Raw genomic sequence first — 20,258 nt, 5'->3', positions numbered from 1 at the left:
AAACCTAAAAAAAAATAAGTAAATAAAAAATAATAATAAAAATTAAAAAAAACTAAAACAAATGTATGGATTGCAGAAACTTGTCCCGAGCATCATTTTCCGCGGGAGGGTGGCGCTGCCCCCGCCGGGCTGCCTGCCCACCTTTCCTGGGGGGCCGCTGCGCCCCGCACTGGGGGGTGCGGGGGGCGCGGGAGGGAGGGGCGCGCCTGGGGCCCGCAGCCTGCGGCGGGAGGGCGCATGCCCGCCCAGCCCCGTCTTCGCGCCCGGAGCAGCTCCGCCACGCGCCGGGCCCAGCCGCGCCTCTCGGCTGGGAGAGACCACGGGCAGGCCCCGGCCGGGGTGTTTCTGGCCCCTGCGGCGCGGCGCAGTGCGCGTGGCTGCGGCCGCCCACCCCCGCTCTTCCGGTCAGGTACGCGGGCCCGCCAGCCGCCGGTCCTATGGGAGCGGGAGCGGGAGCGGGAGGGGGCGGGGAGGGCCGCGCGTCCGGAGAGCGGGAGCGGCGGCGCGGCGGCATCGGCTCGGCGGCGGCGGCGGAGCCTGCGTGTCCGGGCGGCTTTGTGCGGAGGACGCGGATGGCCTCGCCCGCGGGTTCAGGTAGGGGGCTCGGGCAGAGCCGGGGCGCGCCCCGAGCACCTGTTGTCACAGGCGGGAGGGGGCGCCGGGGCAGCGCCTGCCGGCTGGCTCCGGGGCATCCGTCTGTCCGGTCGGGCGGTAAAAGAGGGGAAAACGCAGGACCTGGCAGCGGGGCTCCCCCGGCCGCCCCGGGGCAGCCGCGAGCGGGCACTTCGCCGGGCGGAGCGGAGACCCGTGCGGCGGGCATCCTCGGCCCCTCAGCGGCAGCGGAGCCCCCGGGCCGCCCCGCAGACCCGGCGCATTTTACATGCGTGCTGAGGAATGAAAGCGTTCGGGCATGCGGAATCTAGGCAGAAGAAATTGCGTGAAAAATCAAAGCACCATCTTTTTTGATTCATAAGGATGTTTTAAAGTCTTAGTAAACGTACAGCTTACGATTTGGAAAACTTTTGACCTAAAAGATGTGTTACGTGAGTAGAGCTAAAAGTGGCCTCCTTATACTCCTTTATAGCTTATTGCTATTATCTCAAAGGCGCCCGGATTCATTATTGTTGGAATAAATAAGACTGATAAAAATACAATTAGTGACTATGGGGCATTCCCTTAAATCCATATATACCTAGTTTTGGTGAGTTGCCACCTTAGGATCATAGAAAAAAATGTATTTTCTTTGTCAAACCTTTATCAGAATGGAAGAGTAACGAAAATTTTAAATTTTTTTAAAAATAAAGTAGGGCCTCAAACACTTAATAACTACTTAGCTGTGTGGCCTTGGACCTTGCAAACGCCTATTTGCCTCGCAAAAACCTAAAGATAAATAAACAAACAAACAAATAAATAAACTAGAAAGTAACACTGAGCCAAATTTTGAGGCACTAACTTGCTGGATTAAGTGCCAAGTATTTATTTTGTGTCAACTATAGCCTGTAGGGAATACTAAATAAAGTCTGAACCACTAAGATGGAAACAGTGAAATATTATAAAAAAAAACCTAATTTTAAAATATGGTGATTTTTAAAGATAATCAAAATGTATAGTTTGATTTCAAAACTCAAAACTCATCTAAGCACTTTTGTAACACCCTAGATTTGAAAAATAGATGGTTGGAACAGGTTTTGTAGAGTTTTGGTGAATGATTCAAAAATTGACTGAATCAAAAGTTATTTTCAACGATAAAGAGTAATGTAAAGTTGATAAAAGTATTAATTCCTGATTTGGTGAAATAGAGCTGAGATAGATTCCCTATACAGTGTGTTCCAAAAGTCTCCCTGCAACTTTTAAAGCTTAAAACTCTACTGAAACTCTGGGGACACACTATTTTTGTTTTTTAAACAATAAATAATCATATCTTGTTTAATCAGCAAGCATAGCTTCAGTGTTCATTTAATAACATTGGTTTCATGAGTAGGACAAGTAGTATATAAGTTGGCTCTCATATGACATTTTAATGATTTAGATCCCGTGGAGAAAAAGGGTACTGGGCAAAAATGTGACCAAGGGGTTTTCCACTTTGCATTGCCCTTGAACCTTTATTGTTCAATAGAATGCTTCTATAATGAAAAAGAAGAGATCTTTCCATGAGGCTTCAGGGAGATTCATATACACAGATTACTCAGAAGAATACATGCATATGCATATGACATAGCCTATGTATATGTACATATAAACACAATGTGTTGTATATGTATATATGATGAAAGATATATAATATATACAGTTGTTGTAGGTTAGCTATTAAAGCTTAAGGCTGTATGAAGACTTTTGAGACATCCTGTGTAATCTTTCATTGATTCCAAAAGACAAGGGTTGAGGGGAGGCAGCATTAAAAGAAGGTGGAATTTCAGAACTGGAAGGAAATCTAGAAAGTATTTAATTTAACACTACTCATATTATAGATAAAGAAAATGAGACCTAGAGAAGTAAGGTATCTTGCTCAATCAAGGTCATACATTTTATATTTTCCTGAGCAAGCTATTTAACTGAATGAATGAAAGAAAATACTCTGTGAAATTAAATAAAAAATGTACTACCTAAGTTCTAAGTTTTTTAAAAAAATTATTTTTATACCACTAATTGGACACTTAGGTAAATACTTGTGATATAAGGTGAGATATTTGTAAAGTGCTTTGTAAAACTTAAAATACTATACAAAATGCTAGTACTATTATCAGATCTTATATTTTCATATATATATATATATATTTATAGGTCTCACTAATAAGTTTTTACAACTAGTAGAATTCCTCTACTATATATTACATGCATCTGTCTTTTGTCAGTATGCTGTAGCCTCTTCATGCCCACCAAGCATCTTTCAACTGTTTTTGAAAAATTACTTGTTATGTTGATTCTCCAAAAATCATGGTTCGCTTTGTTTGAAACTCCATAAGGAATTTTGAAAGAGAATTTTTATGGCAGCAAGCAGTTGAGGACAATTGAACAATATTTAGTTTCCTAAATATAATCACATTCCAGTCTTATGTCTTCATACTACTTAGGTCTGTATCTAACTCAACTAGCTTCAGCATCATGCTTCATATCATAGTCTGGGCAATATACATTTTTTTACTTTATTTTTCCAGTATTGGTGATTTGACAGATCTTTTTTGGATTACTTTGGGCTTCGCTGAAGAGGAGGCTTTGTAGTTTTATGGAGCATAGAGTAACTTGTGCAATATAAGAACATTTTGCTTATGTGATATTTAACATAGGATTCTTGGCAGCTGTCTAAGATTATATGTTGCAGAGAAGGTGCTCTCCTGCCTGCACTGATAGAGGGAGTTTCTTCACCTGTGAGCTTCCAATATCCATCAAAATCAGAGGTCCAGCCCCTATTCCTTTGCTAAGACCATTTGCAGGGTATCTTCCATCTATTAGTGAATGCTTTTGGTGACCTCCCTGTTTAACATTTTGATTGATATCAAGATCCAGTCAATGATTGAGCAAAATTATTTCATTGTTAAGTCTTTCATAGAGTTTTGCATGATTTTGATGTTTGTGTGGAATGCCTTTAATACCATGGTATGATTTTAATTGTAAAATGTCTTAAAATCATAAACAATTATCTGTATCTTATATTCTTTCTATCATTATGGGACCTAATTTTTTTTCTACTGTATAAAATTGTCTACAGAAATCTACCTGTTTCTTATGTTATCAAAAATACCTTCTAAGTATAGTTCATTTGTGTGTGTGTGTGTGTGTGTATTTAATTGGAAATATGGGAAACATCTGAAATTGCTTCTTTTGTGGGAGGTTCTCATCTGTTAGTAGGTTAAGTCCTTGGGAATTTATCTGAGGCACTTGGAAATTAGGTGAGTTTCCCAGAATAACACAACTAATCAGTCAGTAACTCAACATACATTTAATAAGCATCTCCTCTGTGCCAAGTGCTGTACTATAAAAGCTGAGGGTACAATGAAAAGAGAAAAAAGCACCAGATCTTGTTCTCAAAGCACTCAATGGTTTTCCATGTGGTTTGAACCCACATCCCAACACAAAATCTTTCTCTAAGGATTTTTCAAAAATGCTTAAAAGGGTCACGGTGGGTAGTTGTGGACCCATGATGTCTATGCAAGTAGGTAATTTTGGTGGCAATGCTGCACACCAGCAACTGTTTTGCATTTTATTGTCTTAGAGGATATTTTAGGGAGCACTGAGAAGTTAAGTATCCCTCCATGGAGTCATACAACTAAACTATGTCAGAATCTGAACCCTAACACAAGTCTTCTTGACTGTGGCTAGCCCTCTATCTGTTGCTGTCTCTCTATTTTTATAGGGATGAGAAAACAAAATTATGGTCAGTAATTGCTGTTTTCAATCTCCTCTTCTCTTCTCTTCTCTTCTCTTCTCTTCTCTTCTCTTCTCTTCTCTTCTCTTCTCTCTCTCTCTCTCTTTCTCCCTCTCTAAGTAAGTAGTAAAATAAAGATTGAATTAATAGGCTTATCTCTAAATTTGTAAATTGAAATACTTTTTCTCTCTCCTACTTTTTATGTAGATTTTTCAGGTATGCTCTCTCCTTGTATATAGTTTCAAACATATTGAGCTCTTCAGATAAAAATTGCCCTTACATGTTAAATATACATTTTATTTATAAAGATAATGTTTTATATAATGTTTATTTAGAAGATAATGTTTTTCCTCCTGAATCACCTTGATAGAAATATAGTATGTGGAAACACTTTTATGCTGTTATTTATGGTGAAAAATCATATGCTTCAATTGCCTGTAAAATTCATCCGGGATCATCCATCTATATTAATTGTTGGAAAGCAAAGATGAAAGCTGTTTTTAAAAGTATATCAACCCTTGCAATTATGTTTTAAATTGATTTAAATTTAATTATTTGTGTGTTAAAATAAAATATTTGATGAAGAAAAGTGAAAATGTTAGTGAATTAGCTAGATTTTTTAACAAAAATGATTTGTTCAAAGCAAATTAAGGCAAATTGCATTTTGTATGCATCTCTGATTTTCTTCTTTGGTGTTCAGGTTAGGAAGATTTCTTCTCACATCATCTTGTGTTTCTCATTATGTCTGGGTGTTGGGCCATACATGGAGCCTGGGTATACCTGAATATACTCCTGTCCATATCAACCTGACAAAGGGGTAGCATAGGGGAGAAGGAGGAGGACAAGAAGGAAAAGGAGGAGAGGGAGTAGTGGTGGAGCAGAGCCTCCATAGTGTATTGTATCCTTAAAAATTATACACAAGTAATACATTTGTCTATCTATTAAGCAGATAACTCTTTGATCCGTTTTGCTTTTCTATTATAATCAGACAAAAAATTGGCTATATTTGAAAGTTTAGGGAATGAGCTGGAGAGGGAGACTCCAGGCATTTATTAAGTGTTCAGTTTGTATAAAGGACAAACAGAAATGCCTCTCTTTTGTATGAAAAAGAAAACTGGTTGAGCTCAGAGCTCTTGGCATATTTTCAGCAAATTAGTTTTAAATTTATGCTAATAGACCTTTTTAGGGTTTGTATAATTCTAGAATATTTGAGTGGGACAATTTCTACTTCAATAATGCCTTTTATTTTTTGTAAACATTGTAAACATTCCATATCAAGTGACTAGATGATATACATGTTTTAAAAATTAAAGTAGTTGATGATGCTCTTGCTCAGTAGCTCATCTGGTTTATGAAAAACTTTTTCCTAAACACATTTCCTGAATTGATCCTATATAGTTGAGCTTTGAACTCTTTCATGCTTTATTAGTAGCTACTTTATTAGGGGTTTAACATGGCCTTAATCCAGCCATCTGTTCAGGTTTTTTGGCACATCAGCAGATCTGCAGTGTTGGTTAGAGCCAAAGAAATTTCCCACATTTTTAAAGGTTAGGGAAAGAGCTACCTTTCTGAATAGATTTCAAATGATTCTCAGCAAGACAATGGTGCAGAACTGGAGTAAAAATGCATGTCATTCTATGAAGCACAAGGTCCCCTGTCTATCTTTAGCTTTTCAGAGGGGCAATTAGCATTTCAACTAGCCAATTTGGTTACTTGCTACGAAGTACTTGGGTTTGTAATTTGCTGCTCTCAGTTTGGTGCTGTTAAGAACTGGCTCTTAGTAATCCTCTCAAAGTACCTTTCTTTCCAGCATGGTTATTGTTACTGGTCTTAAATAACTAATCAACAAAGAGATTTCCTTGTCTTGAACTATAGGGTGCCTTAGACCAGGGGAAAATGAAATGCCAAGCTAATAAGGGAATGATTGTAATTATTAACTAGTCATTATTGAAATGTGGTACAGGTTGAAAGATTCAGAATAGCTTCAAATAAAATGTAGTTCTAAAGGGGAAAAAGAAGAGTATTGTGAGAAACTTCTGTTTGCACTTTGTAAGTCAATAAATAGGGAGCACAAATATGGGAATAAATTAGTGGTACATGGAGGCCTCAATGATTTTAAAAAGGCAGTCTTAAGTTATTCAGATTGATTTTTTTCTTTTGAGAAAAAGAATCCTACAGGGAATATCTGTAAAATATGAATGTAAAAATCAGTTCTGTGCTCCAATGTGATAATGAATTAACTATGTCTAAACCAAGTACAGAGGCATTTGGTGATTAACTGTCTAATCCAAGTTCATAGGTTACTTTAGTATCTATATGGTCCTTTTAAAAAAATGTGAATTTTGTTAGCAGCTTCTTTAGTAATGTCTTCTGCTAATTAGGTAACCTCAATTTTTCATAATGCGTGCCTGTATTCATCTGTAAGAAATATGCCCTGATAATCCTTTTGTCAGTGTAATTGAAGAGATAATATCCTTTAATCCAAATCACAGGACATTATTACAGTTTAGTTCACCTTGTAAATCAGTATTGTCTGGGAGAAGATCCAATTTTACAATGATTTGAAATAATAATAATAATAATTAAAAAATTCCAATTTTTCAGATAATTTTTAACATGGACTACAGAAGTGAAAACAGAAGAATTATTTTTATATATATGTATTCTTTTAGTGACATATAACATTGAGGACATATCTGAAGGTAATTTAGCCAAGGGTGTGCTGGAGCCAACTGGAAACAACTCATGAGTACTCTGTGAGCATTCACACTGTGAAAATCAGCAAATACTACAAAGTGGGGTTCAATTTATTATCTTGTTGATTGTTCAGACTTACGAATGGCATGAAGAAAATGCTAGTAAAGATTATAATTAAATGGGTGTGATAATACATTTTTCTTCCTGGACAGTTAGTGCTAAGCTCATCCCTAGATCTAACCATCTGAGATATATGTAGTGTAGTGTAGTGTAAGTATATGTATATACAGACACATGCACATATATGTTTGTGTGTATATATTATTTGTCACTGTGCAAGAGAAGTCTCACAGTGAAAATTTTGGATTAATTAATAGATTACTGAAATGCATTATTGAGCAACTAGGCAACCAACTAGCCCATAATGACAAGAATTAATCAGAAATTTGAAAACTTGAAGCAAGAAGGTTAAGGTGTCCTTTGGTGATCTGGCTGATTTTAATGTGTAACAGGATCAAAGAAAGAGACAGGGCTTGATCTGAACCTTGAAATATGGATAGGATTTGGAAACTTAGTAGGGTATACTGCATTATAAGTTTGGGAAATTACATAAATAAAGCCATGAAAGCAAGAATAGGAAAGTTATCAGTAAACAAATCAGACTGTTTACAGCAGAGATTTAAGTTGAGGCCTAGTAGTGTAAGATGAGATTGGAAAGTTAAATTGAGACCAATTTGTGGTTGACCTTGACTGCCAGGTAAAGGAATTTGGACTTTATCTCTAATAGTAACTAGGGAAGTTTTGAGTGATTTGGAAATGGTGTTTTATTAAAACTCATCTGATGAATATGTGCAGACTAGATTGAAATAGGGAAGATAATTAGAAAGAATGTTATAATAGCAATACAGAATTGAAGTGATGGGCTTGAAGTAGGGTAGTGGCAGTGGGAATGGAAGTGAATAAGTGAATGAGAGATATTAAGAAGAATCATTAGAATTGATGATTGATTAGATTTGGAGGGTAAATGGAAAGGGATGAGTAAAAAAATAGTTTTGAAGTTTAGTTTTGAGTGACTTGCAGAGTCATGGTATTTTAATTACAGATAGCCTGTGCATTCACCTCTATCCTATTAGCTTAACAATACGAATTTACTAAAGACTAATTTAGACTAATTCAGTATGAAACACTTAGAAGTAAGGCAAAGTCTAGAGGCAGATGGCAAATAAGTCAATCAGTCAGTATTTATTAAACATCAAGGTGACAACAATCTCTGTCCTTAAGGAACTTTTATATTCCACTAGAGGGATACAATATAATCTTGGATAAATAGACACAAAGTAATTTTTTTGTTTTTGTTTTTGAGAAGAAATCTAACAGGTGAAATTAGGAAAAAATCCCTGAGGGAAACTATTTAAACTAATCCCTGCAGGAACCAAGGATTCCAAGATGAGTAGAGTATTCCAGGCATGGGATTGTGTTTTCAGAAAACAGATAGATGCTAAGCTATAGAGGCAGAGAAAATAGGTTTGTTTGTTTGGATTGTAGATTGAGGGGAAATAATATGTCAGTAGCATGAAAAGATAAACCGAAGCTAGATTGTGAAGGACTATAAATGTCAGACAGAGGACTTTATATGATCTAGCAATAATGACCACAGATGCAAAACAAAGAATACTTTTGTGTTTGTGTGTGTGTGTGTGTGTGTGTGTGTGTGTGTGTGTGTGTGTAATAGAGAACTACTGTGCATTTATGTATTTATATTTAAACTGACTGATTGGTAGTGGTCCCTTGAAATGGTGACAAATATGAAGGCCTATGATGAAATTATGTACAAAACATATTTAGTTTGTCTCTCTCTCCCTCTCTGTGTGTGTGTGTGTGTGTGTGTGTGTATGTGTTTGGTATATTAGAAGAATCAATGCACTATGATCCTTGGTCCTATTAGATATATGTTTTGGAATAAGGCTTTGAATCATGAGTAACTGTATTAGATACATTTCTTCTGTTTGTATTTCATATATTATATTCTCCAAATCTAGTAGGCAGATAGCTTCCAACTATGGAAGCATTTATGAGACAGGCAGAGTTGTTTCATATACCTTGTTTTTCACCATTTCCTGTCTTCCTTAATTACCTGAATTCTGGCCATTTGGGTTCTTTCTCCATTCTTATAAATAATAGTCACAATTCATACATTTTTTTGGATATTTTTGGGATATGGGAACTTGTTTTTAAGGTTATTTAGATTTTTACAAGTGGTTTTTTTCCCCTTTTTTTCCTCCCCTAATTGGAAGGATCAGAGTGAAAGAAAATAAATACTTATTCATTTTTAAAAAGTATTAAAATAAAGTTAAAAATAATAGCAATATTCACAGATGTAAAATGTCTTGATCTATATTAGTATCTGAAATTTATTCCTTGAATCATTAGAGTTTTTAAAAATTATTTACCAATATTTATTTAAATTATTTACCAAAATTATTATTTTGGGACTGAATATATGAAGCTCATGTATATACTTCTCTCTTCATTTTTTTTTTCATAATCACTCCTTCTTGTGGGGAAAGTAATTGTCTATGATGGCATTGTAGTTACATTCTCTCCTTTTCTGGATTTCTCCAGAGTCTTTAGTTGATGTCTTTAATTGTTCATCTACCATCAGTTCTAAACTCATGTTCAAAAAGCATAAATATGAATGAATACATTGTTAAATATATCTGAAACATAGAAAACATAAAAAAGAATCTAATTTATTTTAAGAGGTCAGAATGTTGGACAGGAAATAAGTAGTAAAATAGAATCCTTATATACAATATATGTTGTGAATATTAAGTTATTGATACATTGTTGCAATGCATTACTTTTGTTGAGATTATTTGAACTTCCTTTTGTCTTCTTTAAAGACTCACAGTGCTTCAAAGCAGTATTTGTTCTCTTGCAAAATGATATATTGTATATATTCTTTGTCTTTCCAGCTGCATATTAGATTAAAAAACCCATCATTTTTGTTTTTCTAAGAAATCTTACTAAGGATAATATAGTAAAGTAATAGATTGAAATGAAAAGTGTCAACAATCCACTAATCTGCAAGTGACTGATTAAAAACTAATTATTGGATATTCGTCCTGTTTTATCTTTGGTCTTTTACTTGAATCTTTTTTAAAAAAATTTTAGGGATGCATTTGTTTGTATATCAAAATTATTTCTATGAAAGATAAAAGAAAACAATCACTCTACCCTCCAGATTAGACCATCCTTGTTGCAAAGAGTAACAGCTAAGGAAAATTATTCCATAAAGTAATATCATCCAGCAGAATCTATATTTTTCTGTTCCAGAATATGAATCCTTAAATTATCTAAAGAGAACAATATATATATATATATATATATACATATATATATACATGTTCTTAATAATTGACTATAAGATAGAAAATTTCCACTATAAATAGTTTTAACCTATCCTAGGCAATTTTAGATTTCCGTTTTTAAAAGGGCCTCAATTTGATTAGCATTCACAATGGGGGAAAAAAGGGGTGTTTCTTTAACTGTTGTTTTCTTGAGTCAGTTTCAATCACTTGGAAGCCTTGCTATCCTTTACTTTATGCTCTTTCTTATTTTATATTTTTTTAATTGAATTTTATTTTTCCAAACACATATAGTTTAAGCAAAACAAATTCCTTAATTGGCAAAAGACATCCCAAAACAAAGCAAAAAATCCCAATCTTTAAATGTCTTTGTTTATATTCTTGAATCCATCAATTATCTGATGTTAAGTAGAATGTTTCATTTTTTGAGTCTCCTGGAATTGTTATTGATCATTGTGTTTATAAGAATTTTAATGTATTTCAGAATTGGTTGTCTTTACAATATTGTTATTATTGAATAAATTATTTGATTTTTATTGAAAATATTTTGTCTGGCCTAAAATATGCATTTATACTATTAAATCTTATCTGGAATATTTCTAGTAGTTAGATTTTTAAAAATTCATATAATAGATCTTGGTAGTGAATCTTTCCTTAAGAAAAGCATTTCCAACTTCCGGACAATTGTCTAGTTATTTTTTAAAATAACATTTCATTTTTATCCCCAGATTATATCAAAATATTTTTAACATTCATTTCTTAAATTTTTGAGTTCTAAATTCTTTCCCTTACTTTCTTCCCTTCTCCTTGTCTGAGATTGTAAGTCATTTGATATAGATTATGCATGTGCAACCATGGAAAATATATTTCTATATGTTTTTTGATGTAATAAAAGAAAACAGAGCTAAAAAAATCACAAAATATTGAAAAGAATAAAGTGAAACTAGTGTGCTTTCATTTGCATTCAGACTCCATCAGTTCTTTCTCTTGAGATGGATAGCATTTTTCATTATGATCCTTTGGAATTATCTTGGATCATTGTTTTATTGAGATTAACTAAGTAATTCACAATTGGTCATCATACAATATTGCTGTTATTATGGACAGTGTTCTCCCTGTTCTAGTCTCTTTAGTTTGCATCATTTTATGTAAATCTTTCCATGTTTTTCGGAAAGCATCCTGTTTATCATTTCTTATAGCACAATGTTATTCCATCACAATCATAGATCACAACTTGTTCTATCATTTCTCAGTTGATATAAATTCCTTCAATTTCCAATTCTTTGCCACCACAAAAAGAGCTGCCATAAATGTTCTGTACAAATTTTTCATTTCCCATTTAAAAAAAAAATCTCATTGTGATACAGACTTAGTAGTGATAGTGTTGGACCAAAGAGTATGAACAGTTTTATAATTCATTGGGTGGATTATGTTTTCTAAAATGTTTGGATCCATTTACAACTTCACTAATGGTGCATTACTGTCCTAATTTTCCCGATATCCCCTCCAAAATTTATAATTTTTTTTCTTTCATTTTAGCCAATCTCTTAGGTGTGAGGTGAGCTCTTTTAAATTGCATTGATTAGATTAGAGAATCAATCAATGGTGATTTAGAGCAGTTTTTTATATGACAATATATAGCTTTGATTACTTGATCTGAAAACTATCTGTTTAGATTCTTTGAATGGTCTAGTTATTTTAAGCAGTATTTTCCATAAGAAAATTCCATTATAGTAAATATTTATAGTTCTCTGTGGAGGATTTCTTTATTCCCCTTGTTCAAAGTTTTAATTTTAATTTTTTGTTATTCTGAATTTGACAAATCCAAGCAAATTTTCATTTATGAAGAAGAGAATAATATGATTTTTTTAAATCACAGATTGAATTTCTTTTATATATAATATAATATATGTATATATCTATATAGATATGTATATCTATATATAGCTTGGTGTGTGTGTGTCTGTTATACATATACAAATAAATCTGATGTTAGTTCTTTTGCTTGTGATCCTTTTGTATTCACTTTTTTCTTTTAGGTTTTTTGCAAGGCAAATGGGGTTAAGTGGCTTGCCCAAGGCCACACAGCTAGGCAATTATTAGGTGTCTGAGTTTGGATTTAAACTCAGGTACTCCTGACTCCAGGGCCTGTGCTCTATCTACTGAGACACCCAGCTGCCCCTAATTTTGCTTTTCTTGACAGTGTTCTAGTCATTAATGGTCAATCAATAAACACTTATCAGTCCCTTCCTTACCGGCATTGTGATAAATGACTGGGATATGAAGAAAGACAAAATCATGATCCCTGTCCTCAAGGAGCTTACCTAATAATGTGAGAGACCACATTAAACAACTATGATATATAAAGTAGAAATGGAAAACAGTCTCAGAGGAAAGTGGGGCGGGGTAGGGGTGGGACTACTGAGACTAGTAAAGAGTTCTCACAAAGTTTGGATTTGAGCTGACTCTAGAAGGAAGGTAGAATGTTCCTTTGGGCAGCATATATGCTAAATTGGAATGATCCAGAGAAGATTAACATAGCCCTCCTGCAAGGATGACATGGAAATTCATGTAGTATTTTATATTTTTCTCTCCTTTTCTTGCCTTTTTTTTTGGGAGGGGGTGAAACATTGCTAATGTAAATTGTTTTGTTTTGTTTTTTTTTCCTACCTATCCTTTTTGTAATGAATCTTATTTTTTCTTGCATTCTCAGTGGGTGGGGAAAGGGGAGGAGAGAATTTAGAACGGGTGAAAATGAGCTGGGAGAACATTCCAGGCATGGGGAAGTCATTAAAAGGCACAGAATCAGGAGAAGGTATGTTGTCTGTGAGAGAGTCATAGGCTCAGTTCGACTGTAGGAAAGTTAGAAGATGAGAAGAATGCAAAGTTAGCCAGGTTGGGAAGGACTGCTGAAGCGTAAGGGGATTTTATATTTGAAGCAGGCAGTAAAAGAGAGCCCCTGGATTTAACTGAGTATCAGGGAGACATGGTAGATCTGGTCTGTGGGAAATTTACTTTATCAAACTTACTGGAGGGCATACTGGAGAGGACAAAGTCTTGAGGCAGCAGAGTCAAGCCAACAAACATTTCTCAAGTACCATCTATGTTCTAGACACTGTGCTAATATCAAGAATTACAAAGAAAAGCAAACAGTCTCAACTATCAAGATCTTACAGTCTAGGGGCGGCTAGGTGGCGCAGTGGATAAAGCACTGGCCCTGGAGTCAGGAGTAGCTGGGTTCAAATCCTGTCTCAGTCACTTAATAATTACCTAGCTGTGTGGCCTTGGGCAAGCCACTTAACCCCATTTGCCTTGCAAAAACCTTAAAAAAAACAAAAAAGATCTTACAGTCTAGTGCAGGAGACACCAGCCAGCTATATTCAATGAAATAGATACAGGATAAATTGGGGATTATCATAGAGGAGAGGCTCGAGTTTGAGGAGTACTAGGAAAGTCTTTGAAGAAGGTGGGACTTGAGCTGAGATTTGAAGAAAGCCAGGGAATCTAGGAGGCAGAGATGAGGAGGGAGAGATTAGCTCAGATGTGAGGCAGGGAGATCCAGCTCCAGGGTGGTGGCAGTGTGAGGGAAAGGATGCTTGAGAGACATCTGAGAAACTTGACAACAAATTAGGTGTGTAGGGTGAATGTGAGTGAGAATTAGGGGATGACATCTAGGTTGTGAGCTTAGCGTGTAGAAGGACGTTCATTTCCAATACAGTAATAAGATAGTTTGGAAGGGGAAGTGGGGGGGAGATTTTTTGGACAATTTAATGAGTTCTGTTTTGAACATTTTGTGTTTTGAGATATTTGCTGGATATCCTTTCTATAATTTTGATATCCTTTCTATAATTGTGAAAGACACCTCCTTATCTGTGCTTAAATTTGTTTATGAGATGACCTTTTTATTGTCAGCTATCCATTTAGAGTTTATTATGCTATGTGGTTTGAAATGATGGACTAAATGTAATTTCTGTCAATCTGTTTTTTTTAATTTTCTCAGCAAATTTTGTCAAGTGATGAATTTCTGCTCCAATAATTGGAGTGTTTCAATTTATTGAACATTATGCTACTATCTTCATTTGTCTCTGGATCTTACGTTCCTAATCTGTTATGCTGATTAACTTTTTTTCCTAGTACCAAATAGATTTTGATGATTACAACTTTGTGGTATAAGTTAAGAACTGGTACCAATAGATCCTTTTCCTTCCCATTTTTTTCATAGTTTTCCTTGAGATTTATTTGAGGGATATTTTATTCATTTACATGACTTTTTGCTATCTTTTTCCTAGCTTTTTTTTTTGTAAAGCAATGGGGTTAATTGACTTGCACAAAATTATTACGTGTCTGAGTTTGGATTTGAACTCAGGTCCTCCTGATTATAGGGCTGGTGCTCTATCCACTACTACACCTAGCTGTCCTTTTTCTAGTTTTGTAAAACAACTCTTTTGGCAATTTGGTATTATACTGACTAGGTAAATTAATTTAGGTAGCATTACCATTTTTATTGTATTTGGACAGCCCAACCATAAGCAACTAATATTCAGGTCTGTTTATTTCTGTAAAAAAGTATTTTGTAATTGTATTCATATTGTTCCTGTATATATCTATGTTGCTAGAACCCCAAATATTTCCTGTAGACTCTGATTATTTTGAGTTGAATTTATCTTTCTGTGTTCCTATTGGGTTTTGCATTTAATATACAGAGATCTATATTATTATTATTGGTCTTTTAATTATTTAAAAAATTTATTCAATTTTTTCAGTAAACAAAATTTTTTTTCTCAATTTTCTTCCCTTCACAGTTTCCTCTCTTTCCCAATTGAAAAAATAAGTATAGACAAGTAAAATTAATTCCAGTGTTGGCTATGTCCAAAAAAAATTTTCTATCTTCCCTTTGAATTTCTCACTTGTCAGGATGTGATTGGCTTTATTTTATATACTTTTAACTTTTTGTGGAGAATTGAACTTTATTTGATGTTTCATGTTGCATATTGTCTCTTTGTGGAAACTAGGTGGTCTGGAGACAGAATGCTAGACCTGGAGTTAGAAAGACCTGAGTTCATATGTGATTTTAGATTTAGTGGCTTTATGATCCTGGCCAAGTCATCTGTTTGCCTCAAATCCAGTGGAGAAGGAAATGGCAAACCAGTATCTTTGTCGAAACTTCACAGACAGAATTGGTGGCTTATGGCCAACAGAGTCACAAAGAGTTGTACATGACTGAATGATAAATTTTTTTTGAACCTTTAGAAGCTGCATGAGTGTTCATACTATATGGATACCCTGATTTTTTGGGGATGCCTTTGTAAACAGCAGTGTACCTAACAAATATGGTCCTAAAAAATTTGGTTTCATTTTATTTTCACAGCTACTTTATCTTAGACTGTTTTTATCTTGTTCTTTTTCTTTTGTTTCTCTGCTATAAAATAATTAACTTTATTTGTGTCTCATCCCCTTTTTAGATATTAGACCTTAAGTATAGAGACAGTATAATGAAAGTGTGGTATAGCATTGGAGAACTTGACTTAATGTCAGAGTACTCTTTCACTTACTAGCCTTCTTACCTTGATTGAGTTTCATTTTGCTCACCTATAAAAGGAGATTAAGAAGACTTGGAGGTTCTTTCTAATTGTATGTTTAAATCTTATTTAAACTTTCTCTTCTAGGGCCTGATGCTGTGCTTTGAATAAGTGCTTAATAAATGTTGGTTTTGTGTAGAATTGTATAATTCTTGCCCACTATGTTAAAACCATAGCTTGTCTACCAATCATTCTCTGTTAGTTCTTTTCTCAAAAAAATATTAGTTTAGTTAGTTAGTCAACAAAATTTATAAATAGAGGGATGGTTGGAACCTGAAAGACATTTTTAAAAACTGTTGACAAGCTTAATACAGCAGCATCATTGTGATCAAAAGTGACATGGTATCTCTTTGAAAACATAAGCATAGAAAAAAGTTTAAGTCTTTAATTCTTTGGAAACACACGAAACAAAATATTGATCCATGTCCTGCTCTATTAATGTAATGCCAGTTCAAATGGCAACGACAAATCAAAAGCATGTTTCAGTCTCGCCAGAGCATAGTTTACTTAATTAGTTATAGGGGCCAAGGGGGCAGTGAATATACAAATATATGTGGGAAGTAAATGGACTTTTAGAGACCTGAACTTGATATAGGGAGTTGGGATTGTAAACTAGAAGTTTAGGAATATTTTGCTTGTTTAATATCCAGTAAAAGAAAGATAAATTGAGTCTCTCCCCCTTTCTGTCTGTAATTAATACTTCTGACTCTCCTAGACAAATATTTTGGTAGCAGAATATGTTGTAATAACATAAATGGGCAAGGAAAAAAATTAGCAACCTGTAAATTAAATTCTAAGTCTTTTAATTAATCAATTTATTTAGTTTCTTTGCAAGGCAATAGGATTAAGTGATTTGCCCAAAGTTACACAACCACGTAATAATTGAGTGTCTGAGTCTGGATTTGAACTCAGGTCCTCCTGACTCCAGGGCTGGTGCGCTATCCACTGTACCACCTAGCTTCCCTGCCTTTCCTACCTCTCTGAGTCAAAGACTGATGAATTCTTCACAAAAAACAAATCCCTTTAGAGCCTTTGCTGAAGCCCATTTCCTCCAGTCTTCAAGGCTAGTCTTTATTCTCCTTTCCTCTTTCCTGACTCCTGGACTTTATAATCATGCCTTTGTTCCAAAATATCTTCATTTTCATTCTCCCTCTTTCATCCCCCCCCCAATTTTCAGCTCCCTTTTGTGTATAATCTTCCCCTTTTAGAATGTAAGTTTCTTTATTGTAGGGATGTCTGTTTTTGCTTATATTTATTCCCAGTAAATGTTTATTTCCTTTCTTACTGGTTGAGGACTTATTGAAGGAGAAAAAGTCAGAGATAAGACTGAGGCCAGCACTTACACTTGGCTACCAGGAGACAAGTAAATACCAGGAACTGCAGTAAAAGGGATGGGAAGGGATTATTGTTTCAGCTAAAAATCCAGACTAGAGGAAAGAACTTTGCAGACAGCCTTACACCTTCATATCTCTGAATTAATGAAAACCTTAGTAGAACTCCTGAGGAAGGAATTTTACTCTATATCACCTCATAATTGCTGTTGCTTTTGAGAAGATGGTCATAGTTTGGAGCTGTCCAGTTGAAGCTCATCCTGGGGAAGCTAGGAGGTCAGGTGAACCAAGGTACAAAAATTTGCACACATACACAAAATAGTGATTACAGTAAGTTATATCAGATGGTTATTCAACCTTCTTCATTTTCCTCCCACTTAAATGGAAACAAATGTATTTGCTGGGTCCATGGCATTATCATTTTGATCTAGATCCTATCCTATCCCTATAACACCTTTGCTTAATACTCATATCTGTAGTGATTGACACTTCGCTCTGTACAACCTATTAAAATACTTTTGTTCTCCTGCCTTGTCTGTCACTCATCTAGTCCTTCCTCTACTCAACTGCCAAGTAATCCTAACATTCAGGTCTGATCATGTTATCCCCTCCTCAATTACTTCGAAGCTAGTGAGATCAGAGTAAGATAGTATAGAGGAAAAATAAAAAAAAGGGCCCATGAGAGAGCTATATGGTACACCCATGATTCAGATCAGGGCTGTCCAACCTTACTTTTAAAAGTTTTTATTGAAACGATAGATGATATATTTTGATTTACCATTTTAGTAAGAGCTCTGTAGTAGCTGGGCTTTTTTTTTTACAACAACATTTAATAAACCCACTGGTGGTCACATAAAATCATCCTGTGGGCAGCCACATTTTGGACAGCCCTGACTTAGATGAAGCTCAAATAAAGGAAACTGAGGAACAGTAAGACAAAAAAGAGAACCAGGAGAGCAGAGTGTCATGAAAATTTGGAGAGTGAATTCCAGAGAAGAGGATGATCATTTATTGTCAAAGGCTACAGAGGAGTCCAGAAAAATTCGAATTGAGAAATAAACATTATATTTAGCAATTAAGAAATCATTGATAACTTTAGAGAGAGCAGTTTTAACTTGAAGAGGTCGAAATCCAGACTGCAGAAGGTTGAAAATAGAGGTGCATAATATATATGGCTTTCTCAAGGAGTTTATACACAAAATGGAGAACATATATAGAATAATCACAGGAATGTTTCTATCAGATGCAGAAAACAAGAGAAAGTTATTAGGCATGAAAGAAACAGCTTGTGGGCAGGGAGAGATTGAAGATTAGTGCTGCAGTGGGGGGTGAGGAAGAGGACAATTTTTTTTTTTAGGTTTTTGCAAGGCAAATGGGGTTAAGTGGCTTGCCCAAGGCCACACAGTTAGGTAATTATTAAGTGTCTGAGGTCGGATTTGAACCCAGGTACTCCTGATTCCAGGGCTGGTGCTTCATCCACTGTGCCACCTAGCCACCCCAGAAGAGGACAATTTGTGGGGTTACACATATATCTGTAGAACAGTTTATTTTGGTAAAATCAAGAGTCATCTCTTCATGTGAGACAGAGATGAAGTATGGATTAATAGAAGACATTTGAGAAGAGGAAGAGGGAAGAAGGGTCTATTAGGGAATGACCTCAAATATTTTGTTACAGAATGAGTCAAAGTTCTCCACTGAGGACCATTTTTCTGAGAATGTAAGCCCTCTGCAAAATTTTTTGTTGAACTCAGCTGCATCTCTTTTATCTCCTGATTAGAGTATTTTCTTGCTTTCCCTCTTACAAGTATCCTCTTGTATGTATTACATTTTGTCATTTTCTAGTGTCAATGGGAAACCATGACTCTCTGGATACCATAGATGCCAAAAAGTGAGATTAAGAGATTCTTCTCATCTGAATGAATGATGGATTTTTCCCCATAGAGTGTATGGGCTTAGCTGTAGGGATCCCCAATTACTGCATCTCAACAAAAGTTCAGGTGTGATTCATCTTCCATACTTGTAGTTTTTCCTTAAGATTCAGATTCAGCTCCATAAAAGTCCATGTCACAGATTGTGCCACCTCAATGGCTCCACCGTTCACTCTCTCAAATTATGAGAGATTATTCAGATTTCTCAAGGCTGCTAATTTATCTGTACTGGATTTTTGCTCCAGGGATTGTCTTCAGTTATTAAAGTACAGGAAGTTCCCTCATTGCTGTCTTGTGGTCAGCTGAGACTGGGATACGTTGCAGAGGATCATAGGAGAATAGATGTATCATCATTGGAAATAACCTTAGTGGACACCAAGTCCAACCCTCTTATTTTGTAGACTGTTGTGTTCTCACCACACCCAAGGTTTGTATCTGTTTGGTCTTTACTCATCTTGCTGTGTATTCTCTTTTCATTCTTCCCAACTTTGCCCCCAATAGAATGTAAGTTCTTGGGGGGGGGCAGGGACTATTTCTCTTTGTTTTTGTATTCTCATTGTTGCACAGTGGATAGAGCATTGGAACTAAAGTCAGGAAAATCTGAGTAGCTGTAACCTTGAGCAAGTCACCTAACCCTTGTTTGCCTTAGAGGCTAATAATGGCATCTACCTCCCAGGGTTGTTTTTATCAATTGAGACAATACTTGTAAAGCCCCTTAATCCAGTGCCTGGCAAATGGTAATTACTAAAAAGGTTTTCCCTTCCTTCCTCCTTTGATCTGGTCTAGCCTGTTTCAACCCCAAATGCCAGTCTGAAAGTGGACTAGATTTCTGAGAATGAAGTTCAAGTGTCTGAATCCTTACCCCTTTCCCTCAATTTAGATGGGACTGTTCAATTTTATATTATCTGAGTGTAACAGTTTAGGCTCTAGCATTGCTCCTAACACATTATCAGCATTTACTGGGATTCTTACCTAACATTGCTTCTCTTCTG

At 35.6% G+C, this 20,258-nt stretch overlaps 1 protein-coding gene and 1 non-coding gene across 5 annotated transcripts in view; both read left to right on the top strand.

The window, feature by feature from the left end:
- The first annotated feature begins 518 nt into the window (after positions 1 to 518).
- The window catches only part of LOC141502675 (adhesion G-protein coupled receptor V1-like), a 456,940-nt gene continuing 437,200 nt past the window's right edge, over positions 519 to 20,258 (top strand). For all 4 annotated transcript variants that reach the window (XM_074207517.1, XM_074207518.1, XM_074207514.1 and 1 more), the window contains exon 1: positions 519 to 594. In XM_074207517.1, coding sequence (XP_074063618.1) covers positions 573 to 594 — 22 coding nt within the window. In that variant the 5' untranslated portion in view covers positions 519 to 572. The remainder of the gene's footprint in view (positions 595 to 20,258) is intronic.
- On the top strand, positions 12,912 to 13,017 carry LOC141503725 (U6 spliceosomal RNA). The gene has a single exon (XR_012473051.1). It is a non-coding gene; the product is annotated as a U6 spliceosomal RNA (small nuclear RNA).

The sequence above is a fragment of the Macrotis lagotis genome, chromosome X (genome assembly GCF_037893015.1).
Source record: "Macrotis lagotis isolate mMagLag1 chromosome X, bilby.v1.9.chrom.fasta, whole genome shotgun sequence".
NCBI lineage: Eukaryota > Metazoa > Chordata > Mammalia > Peramelemorphia > Peramelidae > Macrotis > Macrotis lagotis.
The sequence above is the reverse complement of the archived record's forward strand: the minus strand, read 5'-3'. Positions and strand labels throughout refer to the sequence as shown.